General features: G+C 41.9%; 1 protein-coding gene across 2 annotated transcripts in view; it reads right to left on the bottom strand.

Moving 5' to 3' along the window:
- Positions 1 to 4,605: 4,605 nt before the first annotated feature.
- The window catches only part of TEX26 (testis expressed 26), a 38,001-nt gene continuing 19,036 nt past the window's right edge, over positions 4,606 to 23,570 (bottom strand). The window contains exons 4-7 of one of the 2 annotated variants that reach the window (XR_008374611.1): positions 12,660 to 12,836; positions 10,545 to 10,706; positions 4,911 to 5,102; positions 4,606 to 4,786 (exon numbers count right to left, since the gene is read on the bottom strand). Coding sequence is in view for 1 of the 2 variants with exons in the window: in XM_053563655.1 (XP_053419630.1) it covers positions 5,041 to 5,102; positions 10,545 to 10,706; positions 12,660 to 12,836 (401 nt within the window). In the remaining variant the exon portion in view is untranslated. Of the gene's footprint in view, positions 5,103 to 10,544; positions 10,707 to 12,659; positions 12,837 to 23,570 lie in introns of both variants that reach the window. The other variant, XM_053563655.1, reaches the window with a different exon arrangement.

Below are 23,570 nucleotides of genomic sequence, written 5' to 3'. Positions count from 1 at the left end.
ACTTGAATGCAGTAAAATCTGGCTCCCTTACATGGAAAGTTGAAATGAGGTCACAGGGGCATTTTGTGCTCAGCCTCTGTAAAGAGGATGGGACAAGCCTGTGGTCGGTGGACTCTCATCAGAAAGGAATGCCAGTCAGAGATTGTGTAAATCACAGTGGAGCAAGTCTTTGGAAATGGGCTGGTTTCTATTTAACCCTAAAGAAAGGAAGCCTATTGGTGGTCAGCAAAGGAGGGGTTATAACAGGCATGTCGGACTGCCCCTCCCTTCATGGCCAGGCACCCAAGTTTTTAAAAATTTCTCTGGGGTCTCCTTGACCAAGATCGGGACAGGGGTTTAGGATTTTATTTTCATTTCCCAAATGTGAGATTCTTGCTATTGAAAATAACATACTTACAGGGCTTTTACCTCCAGTAAAGATCTGTGCCTTGCTGTGTTCCAGAAACCCTCCCCCAAATCTTCAGGCTGGGTCAGACAAGCCCCTTGGAAATCTGATACCGTTCTACCTGTGGGCCCCTTCAGCTTTTACTGAAATTTCTTCTTGTATTAGAACAGTATTTATTACCAATAGCTCAATCCAGCTTTAGTCAAGCGGAGAAATGAATGCAGGGACAGAGATGGTTTCTAGGAGGGATGCTCCAGTCTCACCAGATTTCCCCTTTCTTTTTGCCTCCTCTCCCAGGTCTCCATTCTCTAGGGTTGGCTGTCTCCATGATACTGGGAGAAGGACTGCAGCTGGCTCTGGATGTGTCCTCTCGGAACCTCATAATAGCAGAGGAAAGAGAGGAAAATCCTGGAGCTGAACCCTGACTGTGGTCAGAGGGGAGAGCTCTGACTCCTGTGCAGTACCCAGCCCAGGGAGCACACAGTGAGCCTCCAGTTGACATTAGAGCCACATGGCTGGTCTTGGGCGTGGAAAGTAACTTGTCTGTACTTTCCACTAGACTCTTACTCTTTAAGAATAGAAAGCAGTGTCTTTCATTGCCTACTAATACATTATAGTGTCTGGCATAAAACACTTTTTAAAAATATTTTAAAATAAACGTGAAATGAAGGATAAAATTTAAATTGTCACAGTTATAAACCTTGGATTTTTCTGGAACAATCCCAATTTTACGATATGTGATTTTTGTAATTGAGATGGTTCTTTATATGAGTAATTACTCTTTCTTTCTTTCTTTAATAAAATTATTACATTCAGAAATATTTAGTACTTGGCCATACCTTTTGCATTTGGGTTTTTTTCAGCAAGCCTGGCCAACTGTGTTTGTTGTATTGTGTTTGACTCCTAAATTCCCTTTAACACCATTCTCTGGCCCGGCTGCTGCCACAGGAGGTTCACCCACTGGTCTGCATCTCCAGCCTTCGCTTGTGGGTAGGCGTCCACTGGGCTTGTTGGTGGATTATCATTGTCAGGAGGAGGTCAGATCGTATCAGAGGGAAGGAGAGGAGAGGCTGAAATGTTTTCTTCCCACTCTTTCCCTGCCTCGGGTCTCTAGCAATGGCGCCATCTCTCCCAAGTGACAGCAGCTCCTCCACAACCCTGGCTCTCCCCGGGACAGGAGGTAACAGCTTTCTTCTGTTTCTGGTCCCTGGCAGCCTTACACTTCCATTTGTGTGCTCAGTAAGCAGTGCCTACACTTAAGTCCCATCATTTAAAACAAATGGGGCAGATTCTGCTTCCTGCCTAGACCTTGGCTGAACTACCAACATAACCTTCACAGGTGCAGTTTGCCAATTAGGTTGCTCCCCTAGTTCAGTGGATCTTACTCATCATTGTGCGTGGGGATCACCTAATTATTAATACATCAGAACTCTTGGGGAAGAAACCCAGGCAGCAGCAGGTGCTAAAGTAAAATCTTCTTATAGATTATTGCCATCTTTAGTTTAAAGTGATGCTGTTTTCTAGTCTTCCATTCATAAAAGCATTTTGTAAACAAAATAGAACAAGTTAAACACATTTACATAACAGTTTCTTTAAGAGGTTGAAAACAAAGAACAGATGTTTCTGGGAAGAACAGAAATTCTCTATGTATTTTTTTTTTTTATAGTGTCTGTGACAGTAAGTTTTGCAGGAGGGCAGAAAGAAAATCAAAGAGCCATTGGGGATACTACAAGAGAAAAAATTGCAGAATCAGTCTCTGTGTTGAAAAACTCTCTTTGAAATATAATAATAGAGGTACTAGTACCACAAAATTAATGCATATTAGGTGCACAACCACCAATCTCCTTTGCAAAGGAACCAGATTAAAGTGATTATTCACAGCCTCAGCACACTAAAATAAGCAGTGGTTATTGGCCTCATGAGAACCTTTTAAGTAAGTGTTCAATTTTTAAAATGCCTTCCCCATTTGGCAAGTTTTATAATACAAAAGAACCTTAACCACACTCTCTTATTTTAAAATAAGACCACTTTTTAAACACTTACATTTTTGTTTGGTGATCGGACTTGGTATTTTTAAGTGAAAGAACTGATTTATCTCATTTCAAGGGTTCCAAGGATGTTACACCTAAATCAATGGAGTGGATACAAGGATGTATTCTCCTCCAACCCTGGTGCCATGCAGGAGCAGTCGGATCAGCCCCATGAGAGAAGCTGTCACTGCTAGAGCCCCTGGCAAAGAGCTCAGGCGTGAAGGTTTCCTGATGGGCCCCAGATAGGCAGAGGTAGCTCTTTGAACAGGGGTACAGCTGTGCACTTGTTACTTGGGGTTCTTGGAGGATCTGCTTAAGCCTGATGACCCTAGAAAAACAGGGGGGAGGGATCTGTGCAATAGTTGGATAAATTTTTCCCAATCTGTGTGCTGAGAAAGAGTTGTTTCTCTCTTGCTTGAAGGCCAGAGGCAGGATGGGATTCCTACCTGCACATCAGAGGGTAAGTATACTCCTTCTCTGTTAGTCCAGCTTTACTACTCACCCACAAAATAGAATTCGCTATCTTTCTCCTCAAGCTCATTTTCCTTGGCCCAAGAGTCCCCAGTGGCCTGACCCAATGTGAGGCACAGACAACTCATGTCACTCATTTATGAGCACTCATTAAGTTATGTGAGAAGACCAAGAACTAGACAAGGTAGCTCTACCCACCACTATAATTCACCCATATAACAAGAAAAAACACATCCCCTAAATCTATTAAAATTTAAAAACAAGGGCAGTGCCTATGGCTCAAGTAGTAGGGTGCTGGCCCCATATATCGGAGGTGGTGGGTTCAAACGCAGCCCTGGCCCAAAACTGCAACATATAAACAAACAAAATTTAAAAACAAAAAAATACTAGTTTTTTTTTTTCAACAGTATATTTTCAAAAATAAAAGCAGGAAGAAAATGAAGAAAATTAGGAAAGGCAAAACTAAAAAGAACAAAGAATAGCAAATAGCAATCAAAAAATAATATATAAAACAAACCAAGTATGTAAAACATCACAATTACTTTGTACTGACTAAATTCTATCAAAAGACAAAGATTGTCTTATTAGCTATAATAGAACCCAGGCTGTAGCAGACCACCATATAGCTCATGGGAAGGAGAAGCGAGAACTGTAAGAAACACGTGTAACGTCTTGGTAATATAACCCCTTGGTGAAAAGGGCATGGGGAAGGGATTTGGCTCTCCTTAACACTAACACGAGAGCTTTTGAGACGAGAACATCAGTGCTTGATTGTCTTTACACCTGTGGTGCGAGTAGCCATGGGATCACATCTATAAGTAGTTGCAGGAAAAGACATTTGAGAACTGTGCACACATTCTGTCACGGACCTGCCCACTCTGATTCTGTCGCTTCTCCTGCCTGCAGGGCGTCTGCCCTGGGCTCTTCCAAGAAGACTGCTAAGATTTACTTTCCTACTAAGACTGTTTCTCTCTCTCTCCCTTCTGCTAAGGCGAATGGCCCTCAGACACCTAAGGGTAATTTTTCCCGAGCAGGGTAGCACAGCAGTCTGCGTCCAGACAATACATAAGCTGGGGCCAGAGACCTGGCCAGTCCCTGCCCTGACAAGTGGCAATGAGGATGGGATAGCGAACAGCCACTGGCACCAGGGATTTATAGAAACACAATGAAATAAAGTTTAAAAGAAAAAAACAGACTGGAAATTAAAGAAGGCAAGTTAAGTAGGGAGAAAATGTAAAGAAAACCAAACCAAAGCAGAATGAATGGGAATACTAATGTCAATTAAAATGCAACTCAAAGCCCAAAGCATTAACCAGGCCAACAGGAAAAACACATAATAGGGAAAACGTTAGTCAATGAAGACACTCCATACGAGTCATAAACCTTACTAGAATAAATAATATAGCAGCCATACATTTAAAGCAAAAAATCTCAGAAACATAAAAAGAAATTGATGAAGACATATTTATTGTGGGATGTTTTTCATATTTTACTGTCAGAATTTGACAGTTCATGCATATGACTAAGATAAAGACATAAGGAATTTGAAAAATACAATAAACTATATATTTTTCTTTGTGTAACACAAAATTAATCGTATATTGATTAATGGCATTAAAGAACACTGATAAATTTTCCAAAGCAAATATTTTTGCTTTAATTCATTCAAAAAATCGACAATAAAGATATTAAAATTCTCTTATTATTAGGAAATTAAGAAATCTCTTCTGGGGCAGCACCTGTGGCTCAAGGAGTAGGGTGCTGGCCCCATATGCTGGAGGTGGTGGGTTCAAACCCAGCCACGGCCAAAAACTGCAAAAAAAAGAAAGATGCAAAGCAGAAATCTCTTTCTCATAATTCCTGGCTCAAAGAGGAAATCAAAATGGAACCTTTAAAGATCCTAAAGGGAAAAGAAAAAATATATATCACACCCATTTAATACAGCTAAAGTTATATTTAGAGGAAAATTTGTAGCCTCAAATGATTTTATTATTTAAAAATAAAACAAAGCAAGGTATACAAACTCATGACTATCGCAATGTATTTGGAGTGATATGTATCTTATTTTTTTCTTCATTATTGAAAAAATAACCAGGCAGGTCCTAGTGCTTCCATTGATTTCTGGATTTTATTCACTGGAACTATTTTCCTTTTTCATTTCTTCCTTTTGTCAGCATCACAGTAAGAACAAATAAAGCGATTAAGAATTTGTCTGTCTGAAAATCATAAGGAAAAACAGGATTAAATTTTCCATGTATGAGTATTTAAGCATTTAAATGCTAAATAGAGAAATTCCAGGAAAGAAGAAAATAGGTAATAATAGTACTAAATTTGTAAATTTGATAAAAGACAAAAATAAAGACTATATTACCTTTAATACCTAAAGAGGCTCAGTTGCATAATTACTGATTAAGAAGATTAAACTTAACATTCAAAGGTTAAGCAGGCTTACTAGACAGGCCATGAAGTTTAGAATAAAACAGACTTAAGCTTCTGGGCTGCCAAGTATTAGCAAATCATGTAATCTTTCCAATTCTTCATTTCCTAATCTTTGATACAAGTAGCAGTATTTACGTTGCAAGGTTGCCCGAATGGATTAAGGATGTTGTGTGTGAAAAACTGAGCTAGTGCTTGGCCCATCAAAGACAATGAATAATAGTCTTATCCATTTATTACTGGGTACACAGCAATATACAGTGATTTGAAACTAGAGATAATTGTGCCAAAAGTTTCATAGAAGCCAGTGCAGTTTCTCTACCTACCAACACTGGTAGGCTTTGCTACCCTTTGAGATAGCTGTTTGGCTGTGGGAAGGTGCTTCAAGTGTCTGGCCTCTATTTCTTCTTTTGTAACATGAATGAGTCTTCTCTGGTTCTGAACAGCCACAATTCCCTAATCCTAATTACATATTGCTTTATTTTATTTTATTATTATTATTATTATTTTTGAGACAGAGTCTCATGCTATCGCCTTGGGTAGACTCTCGGGCTCAGGAGTTCCTTTTGCCTCCGCCTCCCGAGTAGTTGAGAATACAAGTGCCCGCCACAACACCCCACTAGGTTTTTTGTTTTGTTTTGACTTTTAGTAGAGATGAGGTCTCACTCTTCCTCAGGCTGGTCTTAAAATCCTGAGCTCAAGCTATCTACTTACCTTGGCCTTGCAGAGTGCTCAGATTATAGGCATGAACCATTATACCTGCCCTGATTATGTATTTTATGCCTTTTATAAATAGTATAGAGTAGAACTGTAAAACTTGTTACTTCCAGTTACTGTCATCTGTGGAGTCAAAACCAACAAGAAGTGAGTGCAGGGGATGTCATGTTACCAAATTCTATGTGCGTGTCATCCTGCCCATGTCACAAATGCCCACTGAGGTCGGAGATCACGGATGTGTGTATGTGCAATCCTCCTGCCTCAGCCTTCTGAGTAGCAGGGACCATAGGTATGTGCCACCACATCTGGCTAACTTTTCTATTTTTAAAATGATACAGGGTCTCTCCCTTGCTCAGGCTAGTCTTGAGCTCCAGAGCTCAAGTGATCCTCTTGCCTTGGCCTCCTAGAGTGCTAGGATTACAAGCATAACCCTTGTGTTTAGTTTTGATCCATTCCTACCCTTCTCCATAACTTGACTCTTGTATTTATTAATTGAAATATACTTTTCATAAAGAAAAATGCACTGATCTTATGTGTACAGATGAGGCTGACACTTGCACACCTGTGACCTGCGACACCCATATGATGATATAAATCACTTTCACCATCCCAGAGGACCCTTCCTGGTCCTTCCAAATCAATACTTCCTACCCCAAGATGCGCTGTTCTGATTTTTTTTTTCATCATAGGTAAAATTTGCCTACTGTAGATTTTCAGATAAATGAAACCACCCAGAAGGTATTCTTCTGTGTCTGGCTTCATTTGCCCAGCATAATGGTTCATACACTTGGTTGTATAAGGCAATAATTCGTTCCTTTTATTGTTGAGTGGCATTTCATTATGTGCATACACCACAGTTTATTTATCCATTTTCCTGTTGATGGAGATTTGGGTTGCATCCAGTGTGAAGCTATTAAGAATAAAGTGGTTATCAACATTCTCGTACATGTCCTTTTGTAGACATATGTTTTCTTTTCTCTTGAGTAAATACTCAGAAGTGGAATTTCTGGATCACAGAGTAAGTATATGTTTAACTTTACGAGGAGCTGCCAGAACTGTTTCCAAAATGATTATGCTATTTGACATTTCCATTGGCAGTGTTCTGGGGGTTCTGATAGCTCCCTGTCTTGTCATTCGCGGTTGTCAGTCCTTTTCATTGTAAGCGTTGTCTCTATTTTTAAACTTTATGCCAAAGAATTTATTTTAAAATAAGCAAAAAAAAAAAAAAAAGTCCTTTCTTCTGATACCAGAAGTACCACATGAATCAAGTTTGGCATGAATTAGTAAAAAAGATGAGAGTACACATCTAAAATTTAATGTCAACTTAATAGCTATTCAAAAAGGCTACCAGTTGTCATTCAAATGCTACCCATATTTACTGTATTTAGATGCAGGTTCATGCCCCCATGGCTCTGTTTATGCTGTTCTGTCTGCTAGGAATGGCCCTGTCTCTCCTTGTCATGCAGATTCATCTTTGAGACTTAAAGGACACCTCCTCTGAGCAGCCTTCTGTCATTCCCTGTCCACCCCACAATTGGGAATATCGCTTGCAAGCACCTACTACACCCAAAGGTTATTTCACTTACAGAGCTTATAACTATGTATCTGTCTCCCACACCAGACCATGAGTTTCCTGAAAAGATAAAGATAATTTCTTTATCTTTGTACCAAGTGAGCCTTATAGATATTCTATCGATGAAGTTCACTGAATGAGTGAATAAATGGATTCTGAATATTAAATCACAAGCCAGGAAGAAGCACTTCTTGGGTAGCCATATTCATGGGGGTTGCAGTGGAGAAAGATGGAGAGACAGTCATAGCTGAATAAATTCACAGAAAACCAGATTTCAGATCACCTTACCTTTCACAAGTGGGGCCAAAGTGGACCAACAACAGTCTCTACAATAGCTAAGGGGAGCCTACAGAGTAAACTTTTGGGTGGCCTAAATAGACCCAGGGATTAAATTAATTTTGCAAATAAAATAGCCACTAGAGACATTTCATTTAAGCTGATCAAGTTATAAATAAACTCAGTACCAAATATTGTATTGGCAACATACAGTTAATGGAAACTAAAGGCTTGCCTGCAGCTCTCTGCCCTCCTTTCTTCTTCTCTAGCTTTATTTTTTTTGTCTTGCTAGAGTTTTCTCTATTCCACCCCCTGCCCCCTCTCCCTAGCTACCTCTCTACCCCCTGACATGGGCCACTATTTAAGGGGAAAGCTAATCCTCTCGGTTCCTTTTTCTCTCTCTTGCAAACCCACCTTTTCTGGGTCCCTATTCTTCCTTGGCCTCTGACCTACAAGGGCTAATCTAGTGAAATCATTTCTGCTGAGTTGATAATAATTCCGCCTAACACATCTGCTAGGTTTAAAAAAAACATCTCTGCATATGTGCTCAGTTACAAAAGCGCTGCTGAGATATTCACCAGCTGAAAAGCATTAGTGTCATCCTTGACACTAGAAAATGACAAGAGGTTTGGGACATGAGCATTCAAAAGGAACCTCCCATTTGCTTGGCAGCCTCTCACAGAGCTGGCACTGAGGAGTGGGCTGCTGGAAAGCAGAGCTGGGAAAGAGAAGCTAAGACTCACGGTGGGGGCAGATGCTGCATCAGCCAAGTCAGCACGGGATAGCAAAGCTCTGGGGTGTGGGCTTCGGACCTATCCCAGCACTGCCCTCAGGAAACCAGGAAGTGGGGGTGCTAAGAAGAAACAAACCCAGCCTGTCCTAAAGTTATCTTGCAGGCTAACAGTTCCTGTCTCACCAGCTGGGGAGGAATGCCCAGTCGGGTAAATACAGTGTCTGCCGGGAAGATCAGCTTACCCTTGTCTGTGGGACGATGTAGACCCAAGTTGAGCAGGGGCTGCCAGAGCCCTCTGGGGAGTCCCTAGCTCACTCACCAAGGTTTGGTTAACCCAACACACAGACGGCAAGGAGCTGAGGTGCTTGCAGCCAGCAGGGTTTCCACGAGGGCAGAGATGTAACAGACACATCTGTACTGTGAGTCCCTGGCAGGGTGGCAGTATCTGCTCAGGGAAGACAGAAGTGTTCCTCCCCTGGAGCCCTACAGATGTGGCTTCTAAAGGCAAAAGGAGCTCCTTTGGGACTGCAGAGGACAGTTTTACATACATGCACCAAAGCTGAGAAAAAGAACAGGCAGGCAGGCTGAAGCTTGCTGCTGAGCTGCTGCTGGGCCGCTGGGAAGATGGGCCTGCAGCCTGTGAGGAGCCTCTCGGCTGCCTTCTGAAGTGTCAGACTAGCCCAGAGGCCTCAGGAATGAGCCTCTTGAGAGCAATGAGCCCTCCAGTAGAAAATACCTCCTTCCACCTCATTATGGGGTGAGCCGTGCTGCTGGTACTCCCTGAAACCCAACACGCAAGCTCTTGGAAAGGTTTTGGGCCCCCAGCCCTCAGTTTCTGTGGGAGGAAAACATCCTTTTTTCCTCCAAAACACACACCCCTATCAATTTCGCCCCGTCTTACTTGGGGCAGGAAATCCCAGGAAAAAGAAAGGGTTTTAACAGGGATTTCAGAGGAGTAAGTTCTTCTGACTGCATTTGGGGACAGAGACTGGGGGGCCCAAGAGAGTTAGGCAGGCGACAGAGAAGATGTTGGCAGCCCCGCATAGCCTAAAGCACGAAGTGAAGCTGAGGATGATCTGTTGGGTGCAGGAAGAAACAGAACTCGCACTTATATTTGCTTTGTACTTCCTCTTGTAACAGCTTGCATGTTTGATAATGTACATGATACACCAGTGGCCCATGAATGCACTTTATATAAATATCCGCCCTGGGCCGTGATGTGCTCATACTGGAGGAATGGGGCGTGTGATCCCTCCCACAGGCGTCTGAAAGGCAGTCCAGGGAAGAGTTTTGTTTCCTCTCCTCAGAATCTTTTGTTCCCTGAGCTGGCACTTCACGCACTCTCACTTTGACCGCCCCCGAGATGCTCCTAAATCGATTCCTCTCACTCTGTCCTGAACCAGGGTTAAGTCCTGGTCATGTGGCGTGAAGCAAGGCCATCCTGAGGACGGCGTTTGCTCTCTTTGGGGGTGTAATAATACATACAGATTCTCATGCACCTCAAAGAGCCTGCCACCGAAAAGGAACCACAAATGGGAAATCAAATTAGAATAAAACAAAACTATGAGATAGTACAAACACCCCCCTGGAGAAAATCAATTAGCTATAAGAAAAAGAGAAACCCTCCTGGAGCAATTCAACCACAGGCAAAATGAGTTCAGAAACGGGTGACAAAAAGCTCTCGCCTCCTTTTTAATAAGTGGGAATATGGTCACTGGGGCCTCTTTAAAGAAAAATTTCTTTTCAATGGATTGAAGTTAGCACAACACTATGAGTTGTTTTTTTTTTTTTTTTTTGGTAATATTTTCTCTGTTGTGGGCATTCGACTCAGGTGGCTAGAAACTACAACACTTTCTATTTGGCACAAAGCAGTGTATTATGAGCCACAAGTGCATGAAATAGTACCTGCAGGCCTCGTCTCACCTTCATAGGGAACAGTCTGAAGATACTCTTTGACTTGCGTGGGGGAGAAGGAGTGCAGCAGGGCCAGGAAGTCCAGCTGTGCCCTCTCGAACTCGCTCTGGTACGTGGTCTGCTTCCTGGTGCGTGCCTGGTTCCTCATGTAGCTGTGCAGCACGGATGGGACTGCAGAGGTACACAGGACAGAGACCCGCGGGTGATCACCCAAGCAAAGCACCCCCGACGGCCCCACTTGGAGCTTTCTAGGCATCCTTACTATGCCGGAAACCAAGGCACCGTATGAAACCAATTCCTCCCGTGACTAGGGCTGGGCAGAGCCCCTGGGATGTCCTGACTGCTCCTTGCTGTTGGAGGTGGGAGTGGTGGGAGACGCAGACAGAGAGAGAGTTTGCCCACCACTTCCAAAAAAGAAGCTCTCCATGAACTGGATTCTTATGTGGGTCAGTGTATTAGGATTTGTGAAGGAAAACCAAAGTATGCTTTGGTGACATATTTTGAGATGGGTGCTCAGACAGCCTGTAGACAGAAGTAGCCCTGCAGAGCCGGCTTGTGTTGGGGAGACGCGCATCTGCTGAGCAAGTCCTCATGGCTGCAGCCAGGCTTTCTCCGGGCCCCTCCCTTGCCTGGATCTGGGAGAGAGTAACTGAGAATCTGACACCTCGGGAGGTCTAAAACAAGCACTTGCCATCTATCCTCTCTGCAGGCTGCTGCCTATGAGGGCTCTTCCACAGAACAAGACCCTTTGCTAGCCAGGCCTCCTTCTCTTCCCTTCTCTTGTAACTTGTTCTGCCAAGCTCCAGCCCACATTCTTTCTGTAACCTTAAGATGCCATAGAAGTGACAACCAGCTGGCCATTTCTTTGAGTTCTTAGATTTTGCATGACTCCCATGTGCGTTAATAGATCTGTATGCTCTTTCTCCTTTCAATTGCCCTTTGTCAATCGAATTTTTCAGCAAACCTTCAGAGGGCAAAAGGGAAGGTTGGCCTTGGCCCCTACAATGGTCACATGCACCACCTTGTTAATAAACAAAGCTTGTTTTTCTTTCAGGACATCTCCTCTGCAGGCTTGGGCTGGCACACTAAGGTCTCCTTCCAAGGACCCTGGTGTCTGAATGAGCAGTTGGAAGCATGTTGGTATTTACAGTCAGCTCTCGTTTTCCATTCAGACTAATGGGGGTATGAGGTGCAGCAACCTCCAAAGCTAAATGATTATTTAACTATTTGATGCTCAATATTGTTCACTTAATGTGGGTTCTGATATTCGTGGAAGTATCATTAAAAAAATAATGAAGACATGATGTGAAAACATGATTTCTCCGACTTGCCCAACCTTGAGAATGCCTTCCTGTTCTCGGTGACCCCTAGAAGAGGCCATTGGCCAAATGGAGGGATTAGATTGCTGAGGGAATTTGATACCACACCCTGAAAAGAGCATTTGTAGCATCTGGAAAAAAGAAGATTTATAAGCCCTATGGTAAGGTTTTCATAGACTCACAGATCTGTACCATTAACTTTCACAGGGTGATGTAGAACCGATGATTAGAAGCTCAGCTGCTACAACTTTTTAAACAGTTGGAACATCTGACAGCGAAGGAGCTGCCTTGGGGGTTGGGCTCTACTCTGGAGTACACAGAGAGAGTATCACCCTTCGGCCAGGGTGAGGTGGGGGAAAGAGATCACACATGTCCTGAGTCTCTAGTGACTTCTAGGCTACTTTCTACCCCCAACATGCTAAGCTTCTATTCTGTGATTTTTGTTTCAGGGAACTCCCAACTCCATGTCAGTAATAAATCATGTTTCAGACTCACACCAAGTTTTCGTGTTAGCCAGCAGCCTGGAGGTGGCTTGGTCATGGAACTTGTGTGCCATCTAGATAATAGACAAGACCAATTAGATCCCTTCCTAATCCTTTTTCCATTTTACGGCCACCACATCCTTCCCTTACTTTATAAGGAAGAAGTGTCCCTGCCCACCCCCCGTCCCAGCCTGCTTCTCCTAGGCAGAGCCCATACTTGTTTTATGGGTTATCAGAATTGGCTAGGCTCCTCTGCATTGAGAAGTCCTGCTGCCAGGGCTTAGAATCTATAAAGTTAGTCTAAAAACTATAGGTATACTCACCTAGACCCTGAGAAGCAATTGGCAGGCTCGCGTAGCATCCATATTTGAAACTAAAATCCCGAAGCTCAGGAATTTTAGCTGGAATTTGGTAATTTCGTCGAAATTCGGTGTTTAGAGGCTGAGGAATTAACTTTTTCCATTCCATAGACAACAGAGAACTTTTCTTAATCTTCTGAGCTGGGATGGGGGATAGAAACCGAAGGCAATAATTACTCCTTGAAAGCTAATTTTTAAGTAGCTTTTCATTCCATTTTGCTTGTGGCAGTAGCTTCCAATTTATCATACCAAAAAACCCACTCATCTTGCTTTTTGTTTTTTGTTTGTATCACTTTATCACGCTCAGTAGAGTGCCATGGTGTCACACAGCTCACAGCAACCTCCAGTTCCTGGGCTTAGGTGATTCTCTTGCCTCAGCCTCCCAAGTAACTGAGACTATGGGCGCCCGGCTAACAACCCCACTCTTCTTGTACTAAGAGGTACAGTCAATGTACTTTTTATGGACACCTTGATCGAGAAATAATTTTCTGCTTCATCAGTCACAGAAGTGTATGGTCAAATGATTCGAGTAGTTTCTAATGTATGTATTTGTATATCAGTTACAATTGTTCTTTTGTTCTACTTAGTGGGCAACGAGTCACTGATCACTCCCCCAGGTCTGCCTCTTTCTGGGACAGAGGTGGGCAGCAGAGTGAGAGACTTTGGATAGGATTGCCATATAAAACACAGAATGCCCAGTTAAATTTGGATTTCAGATAAACAATGAATACTTTTTCATTATAAATATGTATAAGTACTCATTTTCTACTGTATATCATTATTCAAATTTGCCTGGGCATCTTATATTTTTATTTGCTGATATAAATAAAAATATATTTTTATTTTTATTGATATATACCAGCCCTAGACAGGGCAGTATATCTCATCTCTACTGGGAAAGATCCATTCAAAGCTTATCCCTCACTCGTGAAGGGTTAGGTAGCATCGTTGTCCTTAGTGGACAATAGCACTGTAATTTCTTTGAAATATCTCCACTAAAAAAATTCATTAAATATATCATCATTAATGTCTATGAAGCACTGTTAATTCTACAAACACTACCAGATTAGGAGGAGAGGGTCACAAGCCATCTATCTCGCTTTGAGTGAGTGAGATTCTAATTCTTGCCTCAAAGCCTTAGTTCAGACCCACGTTAAACAACATCATCTCTATTTAGAAGGATGAAGATGTTAAAAATGTGGGTTTCATAAGAATGCCCAAACAGTGCAAATTACTATTGACACTGAATTCAATTTTCTTCCAAATTAGTTTTTCCATAGGTCTTTTCAAAAATAAATTCTAATATACATTGTATGTCAAATGATTCTTAATGGCATCACTGGCATACACTGTATATCAAAGGATACATAATCATATCTCCTGGCACCCCAGAGCATTTTTATATTGATTTTTTAAAAATAATTTCTGTGTAGAGCAGCAGAGGAGGAAAGGGTTCTACTACATTCTGCCTCCAACTTTGGGTGACACTGGAGGAGAGGACACATGTGCTCAATGGTCCTCCTAGTGACCTTATAAACTGCCCATGAAAAAGTAGTCTACAGAGAGAAAGAAATTATAGAACTCAAAATCAGGGAACCCTGTCAGATATTTTGGAAATCATCCAATACTGTTCTTATAACTTCCATCTAGAACTTACTACTATGCCTTGAATGTGTCCCTCTACAAAGCACGTGTTGGAAACTTAATCATCAGGACAGCAGTGTTGGGAGGTGGGCCTAATGCGAGGGGATTAGATTGTTGCCCACATGAATGGAGGAAAGCTGTTACTGTGGGAGTAGGTTGGTTATTGCAAGAGTCACTTCCTGATAAAAGGATGAGTGTGGCTCCCTTCCTCTCTTTCTCACCCTCACACTTTCTTGCCCTATCACCTTCATCCATGGGTTGATCCAGCAAGATGGTTGTTACAAGACGCCAGCACTGTCTCTTGGCTTTCCAACCTCCAAAACCATGATCCAAAGAAATTTCTGTTCATTATAGATTATCTTGTCTCAGCTATTCTGTTACAGCAGCACAAAATGGACTAAGTCACATGGTGTTTATAATTTACTAATGGCTTTATAGGGAAAAACCAAATCCCCATTGAAATACTTGACACATATATCTGTATCTTTTCCCTAGGGCTACCACTCAAGAGCAAATGTTTCCAGTTTCCATATGTGTTCTGTGGTGTTTGCCAAGGTTATAGATAATTAAGCCATTGTTCAACCTTGAGGCAACTAGTGTGATTAGGAAGATACCTGCAGCGCAAACATACAGAATGTGATACTTCTTGCAACCATAACATTTGGAACTGTGGTTCTCAAGTGGAGATAAGACATGAGAATCATCTGGGAAAGGTTTCTCAGAATATAGCTGCTGAACCTCATGCCAGACATTGAGAATCTCTAAAAGTGGGCCCCAGGCACTTAGACTGTGAACAAACTTCCCAAGAATCACTAACTCAGTGCTTTGACGAAGGTGCCAGGAAAGCCCAGAGTGTGAGGAGTTGTGTCAAGGGGGGAAGAAAAAGACAAGGACTGAAAGGCAGACACAGCAAAGGGCTTTGACAATGGGTCATCGTGGAAGCAAACCATCTCTAGCGTGTCCATGCAATGTGGTCTGGTTGGCAGAAGTGTGTGGTCCACCATGATGGACCAGTAGAGAACTAGAATAGTTGGAAATGAAGATCCATAAAAAGCAATAAATCAGGACCTGCGCTTTGTCTAAGTTCCTTTGAAGACAAAGATTAAGTCTCAGACTTCATTGGTCCTCAGTACTTATGGCAGTAATAAACCTCATTAAATATTTATCAGATTAATGAGCAAACCAAAAATCTCTAGAAACATAATTGTTATGGATTAGCAATTGATATCTGAATTACACTCCAGTGACTTGCCTATGTGATCTATGCTTAAGGTAACTTCTAATAAACTGTATATTATTCACTCCATAGTGTGGAATTTTGTTCTTTTCAACTAATGAAATCTTTAATTGTCTCTATAAAGTTTCATGTTAATGAGCGCCTTCACACATTATTATATCCCTGATATAAAGGGACCCAACCAACACCCGAAACCCCCACAGTGGTGCTGAGGTATAGGCAGAAATAATAATCATGACCCAGAGCAAACTTGACCCAAAGACCCCTTCCAGGGAGACCTCCCTGCTCCTCAGGAGCTCAGCCCCCACCCCCATTTCTTCTTCACTTAATAATTGTAATACTAGAGTGGTTTAGCCCAAAGAAAGAAATTAGCCTATTTTAAGATTATGTATGGCATCTGTAGAAAGTCCCAATCCAAACTTGAATTTACAGCAAGGGCTATTCAACACCGTTAGGACCATGGGCACATAATCTTAACTAAGTGGGAACTAGCTGTGTTGGTTTGTTCAGTTGTTCTGATTCATCAAGGCCAAGTTCTTCAAGTCCAAATGTGAAAACAAACACCTTTTAGTGCTTCACTCCTTTGCACTGATTCATTAATGAGGATACAAAACTAAGACATTGCCCTGTGCTTTGGAAGCTTAAAATATGAGAGAAACACACACACACACACACAAAAGAATAAGGACAATTTCATGTGCTAAGTCCTGCAAAAGAGACAAGAACATGGAGCTGCTAAAACATATGAGAGGACCATGACCTAAAGGTGGGCGATCAGAAGAGGCCTCCAGGATTGAAATGAAGCCCACATCTAGGCTTGAGTTACGGATAGGCCCAGCTGTGGAGGCAGGGGAGAGGTGTTCCAAGGGTGGAAGCAGTGTATGCAGACAGATGCTTTTATCCTGAGGACAACAGGCAGTCATTGAGGGGTTTTTAATCTGTAAAATGACATCAATTTGCACATCTAGAAACTTGCTTTGGCTCTAGTATGGACAGTATATATATTTTTCAAGTTTATACAAGTGATTTATTTCCACACTTGCAAGGGTGAGAAATGGTTCTTTTTTTTTTTTAATTAAATCATAGCTGTGTACATTAATGCAATCATGGGGTACCATGTGCTGGTTTTATATACAATTTGAAATATTTTCATCCCACTGGTTAACATAGCCTTCCTGGCATTTTCTTAGTTATTGTGTTAAGACATTTATATTCTACATTTAGTAAGTTTCACATGTATCCTTGTAAGATGCACCATAGGTGTGGTCCCACCCATTACCCTCCCTCCACCCAGCCTCTCCTCTCCCTTCCCCTTCCTTTCCCCATATTCTTAGGCTGTAATTGGGTTCATAAATTAGTCACATAGTAGGGCTGAGTGCCTTGGATACTTTTCTTCCATTCTTGAGATACTTTGCTAAGAAGAGTATGTTCCAGCTCCATCCATGTAAACACGAAAGAGGTAAAGTCTCCATCTTTCTTTAAGGCCGCATAATATTCCATGGTGTACTATAGACAGTAGATTTGAGGGGAAAGTACTGGAAAAGGGAATTGGAATAGAGATCACCCAGCAGAGAGATACCAACAGTTGAACCCAAGTAAAGAAGGGAGAGACGCAGACAGAGGCAGGAGAGGATGAGGATGTCTTGACAGGTCCTGAGAATTTACATACTCATGGGGAAATGGTAACCTGCCCAGGCTGAACGGACAATTTTACCTGGAAGCTCAAAAACATCTTTTAAGGATGCTGACACATCAAATGTTTTCCTCTGACCCTTAATGTTTACATGTCTACAGCTATGGAGGCCTTTTGATCCCATATCCATCACGCTTTAAAAAGGTACTTCCTGTACATTCTCTCCCCCATTCCCCAAATAGTTACCGAGTTCCTTCTGTATGCCAATCATGGCACGAGGCTGTAAGTGAATAAAGGCTTCTGGGGAGCTTACTGAATAGTGGAGGAAAGAGTAAAACAAAACAACCAAAACCAAGAATCAGTAACAAACGATTTCACAATGGAAGGAAACAAAGGAGATGACAGCTACCCTCTCAGATAAAATAACAAGGAAAGGGCACAAAGAGAAGGCGACGTTCAAGCTGAAGTCCACAGAATGACAAAGAGAAACCACAGAAGGGGCTGAGGCCAGGGCTAGAATCTTACCTGTTGGGTACAATGTGCACCCCTCTGTGATGGGCACACTAAAAGCACTGACTTCAGCATTACACAGCTCACCCATGTAACAAAAACACTTACAGCCCCTTAATGTTTTGAAATTAAAAAAAAAAAAAAGTTGGCATCTCCGACACTGAAGCAAGGCCATGTGGCTGGAGCCTGGTGAAGAAGGAGACCACAGCAGAGATGACAGTGAGGAAGTGAGTGAGGTTCAGCCTAAAGGGAACTCAGGAGCCCAGACAAGGAACTAGAATTTGAATGCTATTCAAAGAGCAGCGGAAAGCCAGTGAAAGGAAGCAATGGAATAATATGATCCGATGTAGATAGTCAAGGGATCATCTAGCTGCCATGTGGGAAAAAAAAATTAGAGGGATCTATAGCTAATGTAGGAAGATCAGTTGCCAGGGAAGGAAAACGTGATGGGTTGGAGTCCCCATGAGACTTGCACTCAGTAACCAAATATGTGAAACTGGGACCTGAGGAGGGGATTTGGAAAGAGATACAAATGAGGGAAGCCTCTCAGGATAGGTGCTCCTGAAAGGAATCAGAAACTCTAATCATTAGAGGTCAAATAGAAAATGGCCTAAGTTTTATTAGGTTTATAATAAATCTGCCTCTGCTCCCTTATAAATATAAACAGACAGCCAAATATATATTGGACCATTAAGACATTCAGAAAAACTAGAAACAATGCTAAGAACAGATAAAAATGCTAACAATTCAGTATATCATAAATATCTTATGGAATTACCACATCTATAAAACAAGAACAGAATGCTGTTTTAAAAAATCTAATTGGACTTCTTAGTAAAGTATCACAATGTACACACAAATATGAAGCCAGTACAAGGATACTGAGAACTCAACTCAAATTGGGGGGAGTGGCAGGAGGGATGGAGGGAACAGAGGGGAGAAGGGAGGGGGACGGCTATGCTCTCACCGATGGGCACATCTCCAGGGTGAGGGGCACAACTACAATGGAGACTTTACCTAACAAAATGCAAACGTTGTACCCTCATATTAATCTGAAACTTTTTTAAAAAATGTGGAGAGCTCTTGTTTTTGTTTTCGTTTGGAATATACTATCATAGACGGATCTGATAAAGTCAATGTGTGTGCTGGTGGGCTGGGGTTAACACTGTGGGAATGAAGAGTCAGGTAGAATCAAAGGTGAGCTAAGTAGGGCAGGGGAGACAGATCTACAGTTCACACGGGATGAGGGGCTGCTGGGGCAGGATGAACGGGAGACATAGAGGTGGTGAGAGATGTATTATTATCCTCTCCTGACTCACGGAGCCCCAGGAGGACAAGGGCTCTCAGTGTTCCCTGGTTTGTGCTCAGATCCCACATGGCAGCCCTCCTCAGCTGTTTTTGGTATCATTATTTTGTCACCAAAGAGGCAAGAGAACACTAAAACTCCAACTGCCATTTTGTCACAGGCTTGCAGCTATAAGCCAGAGTGCATTATTTTCTCAATAATTTAGGGAAAGGTTAGCTTGTTGGAGTTTTAAAGTAACTACAATCAATTTCCATGAATTCTCAATAAAGCAAAGTTCCTGCTGATATGCAAGATCGAAATTGTACTACATCAGCCATGATGTCATTTCTGGAAAATACATCTGTAGAAATCAAATTCATTTTTGGTCCCTGAGACAAGAGGCCAAGGTAGGGACAAGTTATGGTGGCATCTCTATGTGCCCTATAGAAAACCATTCAAAAGCTTCCCCAGCTATAAAGCACCGAGGGTAGGGCCAAATGAATCATATGAGAAGCTAGACTCTCGCAGTGGAAGATCTGTCGAGCTGAACACCTATTCCAGAAGGAGACACGGGCTCTTTCAGGAAGCAGGATGAAATGCATGATAGCCTCCTTCTCTCTGCCCAGGGAGAATAAAATGGCCCTTGCTTCACCCTGCCCTGGTTTTCCTACTCATCTACAACAGGTACTACCATCCCATCCACACGGAACCCCAGGTCAGACACCTGCAGGCTCCTTCCCTCATCCCTCCCTTCTGTTCAACCAATATTTCTTTTGGTTGAACCACCTATAAAGAACCAGACACTGGAGTGGGTGCTGGGGATACAACGTGAGCCAGAGAGCCACAGCCCCTGCCCTAGAACTGGCTCGTTGTAACCAGCCTCATGAACAGAGGATGAACCCCCACGTATGTTTTCCTCATAGCTTTCTTTTTTTTTTTTTACATTTTAAGATCAACTTTAATCTCAAAAATCACATGTCCTTGCATCTAATTTCTTTTGTTGATTTCACTTTAAATGGATGGTTTGTGAAAAACAAACACTGTAAGTACATATTTACCATGTCTGTTACATATAGCACACAAGATCAACTTTTAACAAAGAGTCACTGACCTCTTTCCTCTCACCAAAGTTACAAAGGTTTAAAAAACCCCCCCGAATATATTTTTGATACCCTTAGTAGTGAGCACTAAGACTGCTTCAAAATTGACACCATTTATGACTTTAAACTATTTAAACTGAGGCTCTTTCAATAAGCAAGGTGGCTAAAGCATGCCATTTGTGTTTTCCTTCTTGAGACCTTCAGTTTTCAGACACACACATGCTTCCCCAGCCGTATGATGCTCAGCACACGTTCATCTTGTAAACCTGAATTCCAGCATGAATACTCCAGGGTATGCTTCAATGACGCTGCCTTAACAAGAGAGAAACTGTTACCCTCAAGTACATATATTAGCATATTCTTATAAATGTCCGGCTGATGTTCGCAAGCTGGAATTCTTTTACTTAATGTGTAGGTTTTTTGCATTGTGGGAGTCAATCAAAGAGAACATTGTAGGTTTAAGACACATTTGAGAGCCACTAAAATTAATTCTTGTATGTTTATTTTTCTGGTAGCTGTGGAGTCTTGTTATTCTCTTTGGACATTATTAGATGTCTTAGCTCATGACAGCATACCAGATTTTAGTCTGTACTACAAAGCCATAGTGCTCAAGACAGCATGGTACTGGCACAAAAACAGAGACATAGACGCTTGGAATCGAATTGAACACCAAGAAATGAAACTAACATTTTACAACCACCTAATCTTTGATAAACCAAACAAGAACTTACCTTGGGGGAAAGACTCCCTATTCAATAAATGGTGTTGGGAGAACTGGATGTCTACATGTAAAAGACTGAAACTGGACCCACACCTTTCCCCACTCACAAAAATTGACTCAAGATGGATAAAGGACTTAAATTTAAGGCATGAAACAATAAAAATCCTCAAAGAAAGCATAGGAAAAACACTGGAAGATATTGGCCTGGGGGAAGACTTCATGAAGAAGACTGCCATGGCAATTGCAACAACAACAAAAATAAACAAATGGGACTTCATTAAACTGAAAAGCTTCTGTACAGCTAAGGACACAATAACCAAAGCAAAGAGACAACCTACACAATGGGAAAGGATATTTGCATATTTTCAATCAGACAAAAGCTTGATAACCAGGATCTATAGAGAACTCAAATTAATCCACATGAAAAAAGCCAACAATCCCTTATATCATTGGGCAAGAGACATGAATAGAACTTTCTCTAAAGACCACAGACGAATGGCTAACAAACACATGAAAAAATGTTCATCATCTCTATATATTAGAGAAATGCAAATCAAAACAACCCTGAGATATCATCTAACCCCAGTGAGAATGGCCCACATCACAAAATCTCAAAACTGCAGATGCTGGCGTGGATGTGGAGAGAAGGGAACACTTTTACACTGCTGGTGGGACTGCAAACTAGTACAACCTTTCTGGAAGGAAGTATGGAGAAACCTCAAAGCACTCAACCTAGACCTCCCATTTGATCCTGCAATCCCATTACTGGGCATCTACCCAGAAGTAAAAAAATCCTTTTATCATAAGGACACTTGTACTAGACTGTTTATTGCAGCTCAATTTACCATTGCCAAAATGTGGAAACAGCCTAAATGCCCACCAACCCAGGAATGGATTAACAAGCTGTGGTATATGTGTACCATGGAATACTATTCAGCTATTAAAAAAAATGGAGACTTTACATCCTTCGTATTAACCTGGATGGAAGTGGAAGACATTATTCTTAGTAAAGCATCACAAGAATGGAGAAGCATGAATCATCTGTACTCAATCTTGATATGAGGACAATTAATGACAATTAAGGTTATGGGGGGGGAAGTAGAAAGAGGGATGGAGGGAGGAGGGTGGGGCCTTAGTGTGTGTCACATTTTATGGGGGCAAGACATGATTGCAAGAGGGACTTTACCTAACAATTGCAATCAGTGTAACTGGCTTATTGTACACTCAATGAATCCCCAACAATAAAAAAAAATAAATAAAAAATAAAAAAATTAAAAAAAAAAAAAGATACAAAAGGAAAAAAAAAATAATTTCAATGAAATGATGAGCTCAGGGAGCATACCAGTATCAGCAAAATGGCAAAAAATTCATGTAGCATTAAAGTTGGACTTCATGAGCTAAGACACCTCATAGCTTTCTTATGCTTTGGATTTCCAGGCTAGTAGTGTTTAATGACCAGAATCTTGTCACTTTTCAACTAACTACTTGACCTTTTGAGTTGTTTCTCCCAAATGGAAGAATTTGTGTAAGATAAAAGAGTTGAGATTGTGAAGACCCCTGCTGCAGACTTCCTGATGCCAAGAATCACCATCCCTCACTAACCTGTACAAACTATCTGCCTACATTAGTTTCAGCACAATCCGCCCCAGGGCATGTCTCCACATTCCTTAACCCCTTACAAGAACCCCGACTCTGTTAGTCAGGGGGATAGATTTGAGGCTGCTTCCCTTGTCTTCCAGCTGAGATCATTTGTATTAAAAAAATTCCTTTCCTTCGTTGACAGTTTCCATTGTCTTAGTAATTAGCTTTCTGTGCAGTGAACAACCAGACCTAGGCTGGACCCTCCCTTGTGGTTTCAGAAACATTATTGCCCCTCAAGTGCCCAAGCCACACCCTGACAATTCTGCCTCCACCTGTCCTGCCCAGCATCAAGCCACCTTGCTCCTCCCTGGGCTTCCCTGACAGCCTCGTGCTGGCCTTTTCCTTCCATACTGGTCCACTTCCATGCTTCACTCCATAGCCGGTGTGAGGCTTCTAAATCCTACATCTCAATGGTGTCACCACTCTTATCAAAAACTTTTAATCACTCTTGTGATGACTCCAAACTCCTCAGCATGCCTTGCCAGACCCTTCTAGATGGCAGGTTCCCCACCCATGGTCGTCTCTTCTTTCAGCCTCCCTAACCCTTGACTGCTTTATTCCTGCTGAAGTTCTCTCAGTTCCTCAAATACTCCTCTAGACCGGTGGTTCTCAACCTTCCTAATGCCTCCTAATGCCGCGACCCTTCAATACAGTTTCTCATGTTGTGGTGACCCCCAACCATAAAATTATTTTCGTTGCTATTTCTTTTTTTCCAATTAAAATCATACATTAGTTTTATGAATTGCTCTTAAAAAAGTATTTTAACAATAGCCTTCCTGGCATTTTCTTAGTTATTAGTTGCTATTTCATAACTGTAATTTTGCTACTGTTATGAATCGTAATGTAAATATCTGATATGCAGGATGTATTTTCATTGTTACAAAGGGATCATGACCCACACTGAGGTTGAGAACCACTGCCTAGACATTCAGGATCCAGCAACAACACTGTCCCCTGGGTCTTTTCGCCAGGCTAATTCTTCTTTATCCTTCCAGGAAGGGAAGCCTTTTCTGAACCTCCCCCACCATGCCATGAGGCAAGACGTCCTCCTGTGCACCCAGTGCAGCCTGCATTTCTCACAAGGTGCCCCTTTTTATACTTGAT

The sequence above is a fragment of the Nycticebus coucang genome, chromosome 15 (assembly GCF_027406575.1).
Source record: "Nycticebus coucang isolate mNycCou1 chromosome 15, mNycCou1.pri, whole genome shotgun sequence".
Classification (NCBI taxonomy): Eukaryota; Metazoa; Chordata; class Mammalia; order Primates; family Lorisidae; genus Nycticebus; species Nycticebus coucang.
The sequence above is the reverse complement of the archived record's forward strand: the minus strand, read 5'-3'. Positions and strand labels throughout refer to the sequence as shown.